The sequence below is a fragment of the Arachis duranensis genome, chromosome 4, assembly GCF_000817695.3.
Source record: "Arachis duranensis cultivar V14167 chromosome 4, aradu.V14167.gnm2.J7QH, whole genome shotgun sequence".
Taxonomy (NCBI): domain Eukaryota; kingdom Viridiplantae; phylum Streptophyta; class Magnoliopsida; order Fabales; family Fabaceae; genus Arachis; species Arachis duranensis.
The window spans coordinates 108,252,582-108,267,164 of record NC_029775.3 but is presented as its reverse complement, the minus strand read 5'-3'; the positions used below and the strand labels follow the sequence as shown (position 1 = coordinate 108,267,164).

Below are 14,583 nucleotides of genomic sequence, written 5' to 3'. Positions count from 1 at the left end.
AGCAAGTCTCATTCACATAATTAATTCTTAATCACATTAATACATAACTAATAGCACAAGAGACCCAATTGAATACACAAGAAAGGTAAAGTAAGACAACCAGTACAATCACAGAGAAGTACGACAAGCAAACACAACAAAATACAAATGCGCAAACAAGATGATGCATGTTTATCCCCTAGCACAGGTAATGAGCTCATTTGTCGGTTTCGACCCGCACCCGACGCAATCCTACTCGCAAGTCAGATAAGGCATTCCAGCGGCATAACCTTTGCAAGGTTCCAAACCATTGCAGGCGCTGATTCTCCGGCTGAAGCATGTGACCCATGTTCCTGGAAGCCATTCTACATTTACGGACATCCTAGTACAACCATTCACATATAAAGCCCGCGACTTAATATTTTCACATTGGCACCATAACTATTTACTTTCCGTCACCCTCTCGTGACCTTTTAATCATTTCATAATCACACGTGTTGTGTTCTCTTTTCCCTTTCTTTATCTTTCTTAACAAACCGGACTCATATCGTAACTTAAAACAAAATCTCTTTTCAAAAGATTGAATTTAAAACATTATACTTTTCTTAATAAATTGAATTGGAAACAAACTCTTTCCGTAATAAATCGAAATCAAATAATATTCATAAATCATATTTTTTTAAATAACACCTTAAACAAAGTCTTGGAGTTTTATAAAAATTTCAGCAGCATTTCCTCTAAAATTCGGACTATGCCATCCTCCCAGGGTCCCAACCAAACAATATCTCAACCATTTCGAATACCAAACATAGTTTTTTTTATTGCGGATGGCGGCTCATGGCGCTGAGACTAAAATCTGCCATAAAGTTATAGCGGATGGCGTTGCGAAAATGGCGGATTACCTAAAAAATACACATATATGTACAAAAAAACATGCAGAAAAATTGCAAATATAATAAACTATAAAATCTATCTATATAAATAACTTTTTAGTCATAAAACATCCAATTAATATAGCAAATATAGTAGCAAATTTAGCAAATAAACATAACATGAAGTTCAAATCATAAGTCAAAAGTCATAACTCATAAGCAAGCCATAAAATAGAAGACATAAAACATAAAAATTATAGACCATCTAGATTCTAGCTCTCATCAAATTCATCCAAATTAACACGATTATTATCGCGTCCCTCTGTCCCGCCTCATCATCCTCTGATTCGGTATCATTGAATTGAATCTCCTCTACTTGTTCTTCTTCATTTTCAGAATCCTCTTCAATCCTCTTCATCTTCAAATTCTGGTTCTTCCTCTTCCACAATTACTGCCTTTCTTTTCCTTTTTTTGAAGCCTTAGACCCACTTGGTCCACCCTTTGCACCACCTCTTGCAGTTACAGGTTCTTTTCTTTTTCTATTTTGTTGTCTTCTAGTATTTGTTGTAGGCTCATGTCCTTCCATTACTTCAAAAATAAGGTTTCAACTCAAAGTGTTGTCATCTTGATGAACCAAATCAGCATCATCATCCACATTATCATCTCAAAAGGTGGCAGTCCCAATTTCTCCCACTAACCACTCATTACACTCATCAATATCATTGAGTGTAATAAGGTCAACTTCATCTTTAAGGTTGTACCTATCGATGAGTTGTTGGTTATACTTTATGAAGACCAAACTCTCTATCCTTTCATGATCAAGCCTATTTCTTTTCTTAGTATGAATATGCTCAAATATACTCCAATTGCACTCACATCTAGAAACACTACAATTCAAGCTCAAGATCTTGATAGTAAGGTCTCGCATGTTTGGAGCTTCATGCCCATATGTCCGCCACCAAAATGCTATAAAATTAAAATAAATTTGTCTAAGCCTTTAATCGAACTAAATTTATAAAGCTTTGTAAAATTTATAACAATCTTATCGAGTGAAATCTTTTTCCTTTGAGATTTTGCAAAATCTGGTCCAAAAAGTCCATAGCCAGCCTTGTATAGTGCTTGCTCCTCCAATATCTTTTGTTGCACAGCTTGACTTGGCACCAATCTAGTGATGCACTCAAACCACCCCTTTGTAACTTCTAAATCCAGCTTAATCCGAGGGTTGTCGTAAAACAACTCGGGATTTAGAAAATGACCGGCTGCATGCAACGGACGATGAAGTCGGCAATTCCATCTGTTGTCAATTATTTTAAAAACATCATTGTACTTGCTCTCATCATTAAGAAATGCTTTCATGATGCATTCCTTTGCCTTCTCCATTGCTTCATAAATATATCCCATTGGTGGCTTCTTCTCCCCATCAACAAGTCTAAGCACTCGAACAAGAGGGCCCATGATCTTAAGGGTATACTTGACATGATTCCAAAAAGAGGACATGATAACAATCTTTGTTGCCTCCCTCCCCTTTGCCTCCTTTGACAACTTATTCTTTGCCCATTCATCCGAGGTGAATATTCTTCTCATATTTCCTTTCTCCTCAAAAAGCCTTTCCAAAGAGAGAAATGAAGTGGCAAATCGGGTGACTGCATGTCTTACCAACTATTTGCCATTTGTGAAGTGTCTCAACATAGCTAACGTGCTAGAGTGACTATAAGTGAAGCTAACCAACGAAATGGTCCTTTTTATGGTTTTTTGAATTAATGGTAACTTCCTAATGTCCTTAAGCATCAAATTCAAACGGTGGGCAGCACAAGGAGTCAAAACAAATTTGGTCTTTTCTCCATCAGTAACTTACCGGCAAGAACATAATTACTCCCATTATTAGTTACAACTTGAACAACGTTGTGCTCACCAATTTCCTCCACAACATCATCAAAAAGCTCAAATAAATTTTCACCAGTCTTCACATAATCAGAAGCATCAATAGACTTCAAAAACATTATTCCAACTGAAGAGTTTACAAGAAAATTAATAATGCTCCTTTGCCTTTTATCCGTCCAAGCATCTGACATAATAGAGCAACCATACTTTTTTCATTGTTCTTTACGACCATTCAACAATCCTTTGGTGTATTCCAACTCCTCATTAAGCAGCCTTAGAGTATGATAATTAGGAGCAGGTAAATTGGGACCAAAGCTTCCAACAGCACACAACATTTCTTGAAAACTCTTCAACTTTACTGGGTTCAATGGAATCCCAGCTTGGTAGAACCACCGTGCTATGTATTGATGAACTCTACGAACTGCTTCCTTATTACATGCTTCTTTGATGTTTTGCTGCCTCAATTTCTCTCTTTTGTTTCTTACAATGGCAGTTTCAGGTCTTCTAACAAACAAGTCTATTGGACCTCTCATGCTAGTAGCACCCCCTCTAGCACTACTTGCACCCCCTCTAGCTGCTGCCATTGGAGCTGGATTATGAGGTTTATCAATCCCTGAGCATCTTTCTCCGATAATCCGAACCCCAAACTCTCTAAGTCAAGTTCCCTAGCATTGACACTCTGTTCTTCGGTGCTTCCCGGTGTGGCACTTTGTCTTCCTCGATTTTTTTCTGATGGTAATACTCCCATAATTCAGCAATAACATCTTTTGGAACCATTTTACACCCAGCAACGTTTCCAAGCTTGATCATTAAGTGTTCTTGTGCCTGTTTGATGCCTCCTTTCATAATTTTTCCACAAAAACTATATACGGTATTATTGGTATTTTCTTTTTCTACCGTATTAATATATTTCCGGCCTGGGTCAACCCTATTAGAACGGACAGGTGCTGCGGGAGCAACAGGGGTAGCACCAACAGTAGGGCCAGCAGAGGCATGGGTAAGAGCATTAGAATCAAGGACTTGTCTAAAAATGGACATAGTAAACTAAATGAAAAAAAGGGAAGAAGAGAAGTTTAACACTGATTCTTGATAAAGAAGGGCAACAGGGAAGGGAGAAAAGAAAAAAATAGGAGCAGAGAAGATGAAACACGTTGTACATACCAGCAGTGATGAATAAGTGATGAGCAGCAGTGATGAGAGAACAGAGATGAACGGTGCGTCGGGCGGCGCGACGGGCGACTAGATGAGCGGTGGCAATGGATGGCAGCATGGTGAAGAAATCTAGGTTGCAGAGATGAGAGAACAGAGACGAAGAGAGGGTTCTTTTTGAAGAAGAGGCAGAGGAGTGAGTTATGAGTGAGGGGCTGATAATTAGGGTTAGTGGTTAGTGGGATCTGACTTAAGTTTATTAAAATACCCAAACCACCCTCAAATTTTTTGGAAAACCTGAAACACCCCACTATTTCTGCCATACAGATCGCGTCCCACCATGGCGCCCCCCGTTATAACCCCATCGTGGCGCCCAGTAAATGACGGCAGGGTCAAAACCCGCCATGCCATACCGTTATGGCGCCGCCATAACCGCCATTTAGAAACACTGATACCAAATCATTTTCAATAACCAACCCATTTTCAAATATCAAATAATTCTCAATAATCAAATTGTTTTCTTTGAAACTAAGCCATGTTCTATTTCAATAAAATTCGGCTCCCTCACTTTTATAATTTCTCAAATCAACAACCCAACCAAGACATTAACATAACCATAATTTCCAACATTAATCACAGCCTCAATTCAAACTCAATTCATAAAACTAATTTCATATTTCTAATTCAACAAGCAATACCAAATCTATCACCATTCACAACCACCGTACAACCAACAGCAACTACAACAATATCCTCATTAATAACAAAATCACAATTTAACAAACACACACATAGCTAATCTAATCACTCAACCTTTTACAGCACCATCAGACAAACCAAAGATCAACTTCAGCATATTCAAACATACTCATTATCACCAACAATTTCCGACTTCATCAAAAGTCAAATAAAGCATTTGTGAATTATTTGTAATTACTCAATATACTTTTGGCATTCTTATATTAAAAACTCTTAATTTAAAAATGAACCCCTACCTCAGTTAGTCGAACCAACACATTATAGAAAACCTTTTACCCTCGGCCCAAAAACAACAGCGTCAACTCTGACTATGTTTCGCAACGTTAACAACAACAAGGGCACCAGCTAACAACAATAACTCAACCCTGACATAAAATTGTCGCGTAAAACTCAATAATCCATAACATAACAACAACAAAGAGAGGTTTTCAAAGCAAAAGATTTACTGTACCAAGAAAGAAACTAGGAACGGAGCAGCCACAGCACCAGCAGCAAACTCTGGCAGTGTAAACGCTGCTCTCGGTGGCCATGCACAGCAGCAACAACCACGGCAGTAGCAGCAACAAATCCCCAATTGCATTTTCTCTCTCCTCGAGCTGCTTAGCAATGGCGGCGATGAGGGGTCAACGGCTCCCTCTGGTGACAGCCCAGGCCACTGCGACGGCGAAGGAGGCTTCGGCGACGGCGACATGCATTGGCGGCGAGCTTCAGCCGTGACGAGGAACGGCAGAACAACGACGTTCTTCCCCCCTTCTACCTGGCTGTATGCGTCTCTTCCCTTCCCCCTGTCTTCTAAGTGCGACAGCGATGGCTACAATGTCAACCATAGGCGATGGCTGCTGCATAAGACGATGGCGACAATAACATTGATAGTGGCAGCAGCGTGTGGCGACGGTGGCACGACGATGACTGGTGGTGGTGCGTCCCTTTCTCGGATCTCCTCTCTGTTATCTCTCCTCTCTCTTTCTATGGAAAATTCTAATGCTGTCGCTGGGTTTGATAAGAAAGGGAACATTGGCGGTTAGGGTTAGGTTAGAAGGGATTAGAGATTCAATTTCAGGATTAGGATTTTGTGTATTAAATTAGAGATTTTGGGTAATTTAGTAATTTTAATACAATTAAAGGATAATATAGTAATTGAAAGCTAATTTTGAATCCAATAATAATATCTATAAAATTATCATTTAATCATCAATTTACAAATTATTTGCAGCTCAATATTCTAATTTAATATTTGGAGATAATAAAATTAATTTTATTTAAATTATAAAATGGAGCTAAAAATCTAATTATTCAAATTAAAGCATATAAAATTCTTATTATCAATCAATTACTAAAGGTTTAAATCATAGAAATTGCTTAATTTATATATAAAATCTCTTAAAAATATAATCTCAATTAAATATATAAATTTTTTATTTAATTTTTAAAAATCCAGAATCTTAAAAAAATATAAAAAATTATAATAATATAACATATAATTTTTTATTTTTCATAATATCTTTCATTTCAATAGACTATGAATTACTCCTGCGTAAATTTTAACTTTATTTAAGGATATATTGCTGTCAATAGATTACTGTATTAACAAGACGGATTTTGAACTCCATAACTTAATTAATCAAGTGGACTAATGAATAAAGTAATATACCAATTCCAATTGACTATACAATTTAAATATATGAAAGAGAAGAAATATAACAGAAAAAAAAGAAAGAAATCGGTGACACAATATAGACTAAGTAGAAGAAGCTAGAAATGGAGATAGAGCATAGGCAATGTCAATTAGCAGTTGGATCGGAGGCGAAATTAGAGTTGTTAAAAACTTAAAATCGGATGAGTCTGTTGAGTATTGATTTAACCTGTTTAACCATCTTAAAAGGCACGAATTTTAGACTTTAAAAATAGACTCGTGAAATGAAAGATTTAACGAACTTAATATGATTAACCTGTAAATTAAGTGGGTTGGCCTATTTAATTTTTTCTCATTTTTTGATATTTTTTATTTTTACAATTTTTTATATACTAATTTAAATATCTAAAGTTCTAACTCAACATATTAAAAAGGCCAAATATTTAACCAAAATTTGATCCTTTTTAAAAGTAATTACCCAATCAGTTTCTGAGAATTTTAAAAGCGGACACTTTAGTTTTCAAAAAAAAATTAATACAAAAAACATCCCCAAAATTTTTTTCCGACATACAAATCAGTCTCTGATATGCTTTCTTCATTTCTATTTGATGGAAAATAATGAAGTTACACGTTTAGACGCCTACATGGCCCGTGACGTGTCAATGGGACACAACTGGACAAATAAGTTCCCGTCCTTGTTAGCAATACGACGTCATTTTGTATCTATAAAAAAAAAAAAGAAAAACTCTAACGCCTTCGAAGCCCCCTCCCTAACTTTCTCTCTCACACTCACAACACTTAAACTTTCAATTCTCAAGCACTCAAAGTCTTAACTCTCTCTACCATCGCCTCTCGTCGGCCTCCGTTTCGGCTTTGTGTTGCTCATCCCCTATCTAACCTAGTCTCTCACACTCATAGCGCTCGTTGCCAGTTCATGCTGCTATGCCTCTCCCCTACTTCAATCCGCCGTTGCTACTGAAGACATTGTCCATTGTTGAAGGTGTTGTCGTGGCTGTAAAGGTGGTTGTTGTCATTGATGATGCTAAGCAAGAAAATGGAGTTGTTGGGGGTTGTTGTTCGTGTTGTCATTGTTGCTATCATGGCTATCTTCTCCACCATATATGGAGCTGCTGCGAGTTTTTGTTGTTGCTACTGACACTATGTTGTTGTTGTGGTCACTGTTAGGTTACAAACCATTGTTGGAGCTTCCTATATCTATCAACAATATTGCCCCAATTGCGGTCTAGCTACTATCATTTTCCTCTTGTTAGAGCTGATGTTGTTATTGAAAGGAGCCATTTTTACCACTGTTTGTTTCTAGGTTTTCGCTTCCGATTTCCTTTAGTTTTGAAAAACTGAGGCGATGAATTTTGTCAGCGATGAATTTTGTCATTGAGTTCGAGAGGGAGTATGGCAGGAACAATAGCAGGTCCAATTTTGTTAGGAAATGGTTCATGGACGCATTATAGAGGTTAAGGAATGAGTTCAAGTTGTAATGATGGTGATGTTGGTAATGAGGTGGGATGTGATGAGGCAACGAGGTAGGATTAAAGTAGAGGAGAAGAAACTGAAATGTTGCGTTTTACGCCTTATCCCAAAATGGCATCGTCTTAGTAACAAGGATAGGGACCAATTTGTTTATGAAGGACACCGAGTGAATGCCCAAAATGGTCCCTGAAATTCAAATCGCTACTCAATTTAGTCCCCCACTTTGATCAATGACCAACTAAATCCCTGAAATTCCAAAACATGCATTTCCGTTAGTCCTTTAGAGAAGTACTGTCTAAACGTTCGATGACGTGGAACGTGAAGTGCCAGGTGGACATTCGAGCTATATGCTGATGTGTATGAAAGTTGAATATGATTCAAATTGGTAGCCAGAATTGCTTAATAATATCCAAATTGGTCTCCTCCCTCATCATTACCGCCATCATCCTTATCCATCATATCATCTAGCCGTCGCTACTTCTGATCGGTAGCGCGTGTACCAAAACATTGTCACCGTTCCACACGTCTGTTATCGGGCACATCTGACACTTGCACCCTAGAAGGCGCCTATGATGCGCCTCTGCGACGAGCATTGATCGAAATATCAACCGACCTAGGATCAGAAAATACGATGTCCAGAGACAAAATCATATGTGCTACCCAGTGCCACAAGTCTAAATACTCTACGGATGGACCTAGATCAACAACTCTCTATATCCTAAGGACAAAATCAACTCTGTTATTCTAATGCAGATGCCACGTCTGATAATAAATGGGGAACCACTGATCTGGGAGCTGCTAAAATATTTAAGACTGTAGAAGCTAAAGTGGACCAACCAAGTTAGTGACATTTCTGTTGGCCACCTGACGCATGGATCTATACAACCATGTTAATGCAACTAAACTCCAGCTATAATTGCCCATCTCATCAAGCTTCGCTACATATGGTAAGCATCGAAGGTGAACCCGATTCCCACTCTTGTCACAAAAAATCTAAGTGGATGGTAGCATCATAATGTAAGCACGGGCGTATATACGCACCGTATCGTCGCTCGCATCGGCTGAGAGCACCCTAAACTTCTCATGGAACCATGTGAAGTGAATTGTCATCTGCTTGACTTTATTCGGCGGCAGTAGCTCGCCGAATAACTCACGAGATCACTCCCAAGCTGGTTTTTCATCCTCAATAAACTCTTCGAAGTCGGTGACACCCACTAACAGCCTCCCCATCAACGGACAACCCAATTGATACGCCACATCCTATAGCGTGATGGTACACTATCCGAACGGCATGTGAAAAGTGTGCGTCTTAGAAAGCCATCTCTCAATGAATGCGCTTACCATAGGCTCATCCACCCATAACCAATGCGAGTTCAGCCTAGCCAAGTGATACAAACCAGCCATTTCCAAATAAGGTATGATCCAATCAAGCAAAGGCATATCTTGTTGGCTTCTAACGTTATAAATACACCTAGTTGGCTGCCTCATATTAAAAAAAAAACTACGTGCTAATAAAATTCTAAAACATACAAGCCTAAACCATAAATTATTTATAAAAATATCATAATCAAATTTCAAATACACAAATATGTGTTATCTATCTAATCTTTTAAATATACAAAAACTACATACATGTTACGTGAGAATAAAAAATATAAAAATTCTAAAACAAACAATCCTAAACCATAAGTTATTTATAAAATTGTCCTAATCAAATTTCAAATAAATGAATGCGTGTTATCTATCCAATATTTTAAATATACAAAAACTGCAAAAATGTTAGGTAAGACAAAATATAAAAAGACTTATATATTTAAACAGCTATAACTAATCTTTTAATACAATGACAAATCTTATAATTAAAAAAAGAAACTAACATCTTCATCGATGCTCCTAGCAACGTGAGCAACACCGTTTAGCTGGTACATGCAATTTTCTTCAGCCATGGTCCCACTAGAATATGGTCTCCTGAAATTCTCTGTTAACCTCCTCTCAATCCAAAATTTTCTCACACGAGCGAATGAAGAATCTGTCACAGGGTATCGCAGTTTTATAGTGCTGCAACACGTAAATCGCGACAGCCTCTAGCGGACTATACTTCACTGTTTTTTCAGAAAATTATATTTGCATAAATTTGATCGCCAAATAATTTATTTACGTAAATTGTCCTTTTTTCAGATAAAAAAATTAAATTTTATTAATAAATCAATCAAGTATATATATAAAAAATTCTTGAATCGAGGAGACAGCAAAATTACCTTTACTAACAACTTGTGATAAAAGCTTCCAACTATACCAAATTTAGTGGACTAAATTCCTAAAGTGGTTCTCTAAATTCGGTCCGTGCACCAATGTTACCCGTCAGTTTTCAATTACACTAATTTGATCCCTCAGATTGAGCTCCGGGCTACATACAAGTTCTTCAACCTATTTCTGGCGTGAGTCAGCAAGCGGACTGCTGATGTAGCACGACCACTGTCACGCTGTCAATTATAATTCCCTAATCTAGTCTATGTCCCCATTTATAAACCCTAACGCTTCTTCTTTTTCTTCCTTTCTTTCTGCTTTTTTTCTTCATCATCTTCTACTTCTATCATTATCCATCTTTGTTGCTCATTGGTGGTGGTTCGTATGGAGTACCTTGCTCCACCTCTTCGGTTTCTCGCCAATGCATGCATTATACTCTTTATCATTCAGAGTTTGGATAGACTTTTCCTCTACTTGGATTATTTCTGGATCCGATTTAAGAGGATCAAACCCATCCCTAAAGTCCAACTTATTGATTCAGGTGCTTGATGATTCTAGAAAAAATTAAGCATAAAGCTAAAAAATGTTTGGACTAAATTGGCGTTGAATTTTCAGAAGTCAAGCTATGATGAATAAGAAGCAGGGCATGAAGAAAAAGATGATAAATAAAAAATTATGAAGAAATAGTGAACTCTGAAGCTGGTTCATCATGAAAATTAAGTATTCATCATGTAAATGGTGATTTTGGTGTGATTTGTTATAAATTGATACAAATTGTTACGGTGAAAAGTAACTAGCAAATAAATATATAAAGGGGAAGTTGGATGAGATGAAATAGTACGAAGGGACCTGTGAAAATGTAGTGAAGATGGCAAAAAGGAATGTGGTGGTAGCCTAAAGAAAAGCACAAAGAGCGATGAGATGAGCACATTTGTGATGCTTGGCACGGTAAGCAACAAATAGGTAGCATAGAAATTGAACAAATGATCGATGGAAAGTGAGTGTGCCCAAAGCAGTGGGATCTTCTTAAAAAGTAGCACCAACTTCTTTGTATACTGCTGGAAGCAGAAATGAATATGTATTATTCATTATGTTAATCATGTTAATCATCACCAGTATCACTGTTACACTCTCTCATTTCATCTTTATATTTTTTTATTTTCAACTAAGAGCATAAGAAACCGCAGTTTGTATTTTTTTTCAGTGTTTTTCACGATTCAAGAACGGATATGAGAAACTCAAGGTTGACTTGAGAGGAAAATGTGTACCCATAAAATTGACTTGGACTAGTTGTGAGAGTTGAGACACCACTTTACAGAAAGAAAGGAAGAAGAAGAAGCATTAGGGTTTATAAATGGATGTAGGGACTAAATTGGAGAATTATAATTAATAATGTGGTAATAGTCGTGCCATATTAGCAATGTGCTTACTCATTCACGTTAAAAATGGACCGAAGGACTTGTATGTAATTTCGGAGCTCAATCTCGGGAAGGGGATAAAATTAGTTCAATTGAAAATTGAAGGATAAACATTAATGCATGAGTCGAATTTAGATGATCACTTTAAAAATTTAGTCAAATTTAATGATATGAATTTAATGATGTTATTTTTTCTTTTTCTGCTTCTCAAATTTTAATTAATTGAAGTTTATGATAATACTTTTTATTTTCAATTTTTAATTTGTTTATCGTGACTCCATTTACAAGAACTAGAAAAGTTATCACAAAAATTAACGAGAATATTTTGGATACACTAGTAGATGAAGTTGCAAATCATAATTACAATCTCAATAGCTGACCAAACAAACTCAACTAATTTTTCAATAGAACTAAAGTGAGATCACATATTAATATTATAATCATAAAATATTATACTTTATTAAAGAGGATGGTAAAAAAGAGGGAGAAGATGAGTGGTAGTACCATTAGTAAGAAGAGAAGCCTCCAAAAAAGTTTGTAAGACTAGAGATACGAATATTTAAAAAAGAATAATTTTTTTTATACCGAAATTAAAAAAGAAGTGGAAGAAGAGAATTTAACTAGGTATAATAGAGTGACAAAAGAAAAAAGAATGGTAGTAGGTTGTGGAAAAAGAGTAACAATTGGATTGACACTTGGCACAAGATGAAATGATGAGATATGATAGATTGGGTTGGTTAGGATGTAATGCTGAGAAAATAGTGATCAGGAGGTGGTAATATTGGTAATTTAAAAATTTAGACTAATTTTTTAGGGTTAAGATATTTTTATTGAACGACATTCATTTTTTATAGGTGTAAAATTAGTTTTACTTTTTATTGAGTAATTTTGTTAGCGTTCTAACTTTTAATAGATAAAAATAGTATTTTTTACTTCTAAAATGTTACAAGAAATATAATAATTAATAACAAATTTTTTTTTTAAATAAATATTTAAATTAAATATTTTAGTCCTAATTAATTTTTATTTTTTAAAAGTTCTCGAAATCTCTCGAATAAATTGATTTCTTTTCTTTGTTACTTTCAATTAAATTAGTAATACATATGGAACAAATAAAAACTAATTAAAATCTTATGAAATATGATCACTTTGTTAGCATAAGATTATGTAAGAAATTTAAATTCTTGACAAGGACCTCTATTGTTCAAGAACACATTCTTCTTCCAAAAGCTCCCAGAACGCTAAAAATCCCTAATCCCCAATTGCTATGTCATACGCTTGAACCGCAGCCCCTTCTTTCTCCGAAAGCTCCCATCTCTTCCCTTTTTCCCCCTTCTTCCCTTTGTACCTATTTTTCCTCTTCAGCCAGCCAATCTTACAAGTCACCACCACAAATCGACGTCGATCACCGCGTCTCTCACCGCGCCCTCACCACTCGCCCCACCGGATCTCTCTGGTGCTCTCATCTGTCAGATTCTCGCTTTGCTCGCCTCCCTGCCAGTAGCTTGTTGCCGTCGTCGTTGACAGTTGCTGCCGCCGGCCACCAGCCCGTCGTCGTTCATTTCCCGCAGCGAAGCAGCCTTTCAGCACTGGTAAACCTTGATTTTAATTCTAAAAGATCATTGTTGTTATTATTGTTGATTGTTGTTGTAGAATTGTTGTTGTGAAATAATGGTGGTGTTTGGATAAATCTTTATAAAAAAAGAACAATTAAAGATAAAACACAAAAGCATGAGCAGAAGCAGCTTCTAACCTGCTTTTGTCTTGTTGAAAGGCAAAATTAATGACGTTCTTAGTATGAACTTTACATTTCAAGGGGGAAATTTTCCTTAGTATGTGACCAAGATATCTAACATTTAGGAGCGTGAAGGTAATTTTAAAGAGAAGTTAATTATAGGATATCTATCCTTTTCAGGAGCTGCTTTAAGTGTATATTCTTAGAAGTATTTATTTTTGTAAAACTTTATGCAAATTGATGCGTTGAACTTGAATTTTTGTGGGATGAGTAACTTAAGGGAGCATTGGCATCTAGAAGTACCTTGTAGCTTTTTGAATTCCACTAAAGCGAGGGATTTGTACCTGGCTAGGTGCAGCACATTGCTATAGTTCAAGTTTCTTGATCCCTTAGTTCTTGATATTCAATAGACCTTCTAGATCAAACTTCAACCATTTCTTCACAAAAACAGATCTCTTCACTTGCTTAATCAACATGGCATGCATGACTTGGACTTTTGACTGTTTGTTGTTTTATAGAATGCCAAATTGCATCTTCTAGTGAAGTTCTTCTTTTTATTTATAAAATTTAGAAAATGTTGCTTACTATGATATGGAGGTTTTTATTTTATAAAAGAATAAATTAATATTAAGCGGGAAGGGGAAATGGAAGGAAATAAAGAGAGAAGATGGTGTTTATCTTGGTGTTCATCACATATTGGATTCTCGGTGTTCATCGCTCCTCTTGTGTTAATCTTCATGTCTTGATGGTAATGCCAAAGTGACGTGTTGATAACCACACAAGTGGTTCTGTTTCTTCTATCTGCTGCATTTTTCTGGCTTTCCATTTTGGTTTGTCGTCTGATGGTTTCTGGTTTGCTCTCTTCTGTTTTTTTGTCATGGGGATGTGATGCTTCTTCTTTGCTGCAGTTCTGAGATGTTCCTGCATTTTTTCCAGTGTTTTTTGCCTGTATTGTTCTACTGGTTGGCTGTGTTCATTATCTTCTGCTGCTTGGCATGCTTTGGTTGCTGATTCTTTCTACTTGCTGGACTGATGTACTTTTACTGTTCTTTTGATCTTTCCATGCTGTTTATGGTTGTGTTTGTTAGGAATCTGTTAGATTGTTTGTCCAAATTTTGGTGTTTCTACCAGATAAAACAGTTTATCTTTTATATAACTTGTACGGAAGTATTCAATGGCATGTGCCACTGTATTGCAGTTAGCTTAGCTTGTGTAGCTTAGATAAATTCTTTAAGACGTCATGCTGGACTGCCTTCTTTGGCTTGGTGCAGTCTTTGATGTCATAAACCAAACCTTAGATGGGAGAACTTAGACACGGGATGTGGTCACATTTTCTTTCCCTTCGTTTATTGGATGCAATTAAAATCACACAATCTTGCCGATTGCTATTTCTTGGCTGGTTGATTGATGCCTCTTGTTAGT

At 36.5% G+C, this 14,583-nt stretch overlaps 2 protein-coding genes across 2 annotated transcripts in view; one reads left to right on the top strand and one right to left on the bottom strand.

Moving 5' to 3' along the window:
• Nucleotides 1-196: 196 nt before the first annotated feature.
• LOC107485690 (uncharacterized) lies at nt 197-3,316 on the bottom strand. The gene is made up of 4 exons (XM_021141658.2): nt 2,959-3,316; nt 2,707-2,859; nt 1,890-2,494; nt 197-361 (listed from the first exon to the last, which is right to left on the bottom strand). Exons 1-4 carry the CDS (start codon nt 3,314-3,316, stop codon nt 197-199), a joined length of 1,281 nt encoding a protein of 426 aa, XP_020997317.2.
• A 9,272-nt stretch (nt 3,317-12,588) lies between these two features.
• The window catches only part of LOC107485715 (CAX-interacting protein 4), a 3,157-nt gene continuing 1,162 nt past the window's right edge, over nt 12,589-14,583 (top strand). Inside the window, exon 1 of the mRNA XM_016106246.3 lies at nt 12,589-13,018. The gene's annotated coding sequence lies outside the window, so the exon portion shown is untranslated. The remainder of the gene's footprint in view (nt 13,019-14,583) is intronic.

Bases quoted from the DNA above. Each gene is read 5' to 3' on its own strand.
- LOC107485690 (XM_021141658.2), bottom strand. From the start codon at position 3,316: ATGGCAGCAGCTAGAGGGGGTGCAAGTAGTGCTAGAGGGGGTGCTACT. The intron at 2,860-2,958 runs GTAAAGAACAAT...TAAACTCTTCAG, and splicing joins CAAAGGATTGTTGAATGGTC to TTGGAATAATGTTTTTGAAG. The intron at 362-1,889 runs GTTATAAATTTT...TGGTTGTACTAG, and splicing joins AGATTTCACTCGATAAGATT to GATGTCCGTAAATGTAGAAT.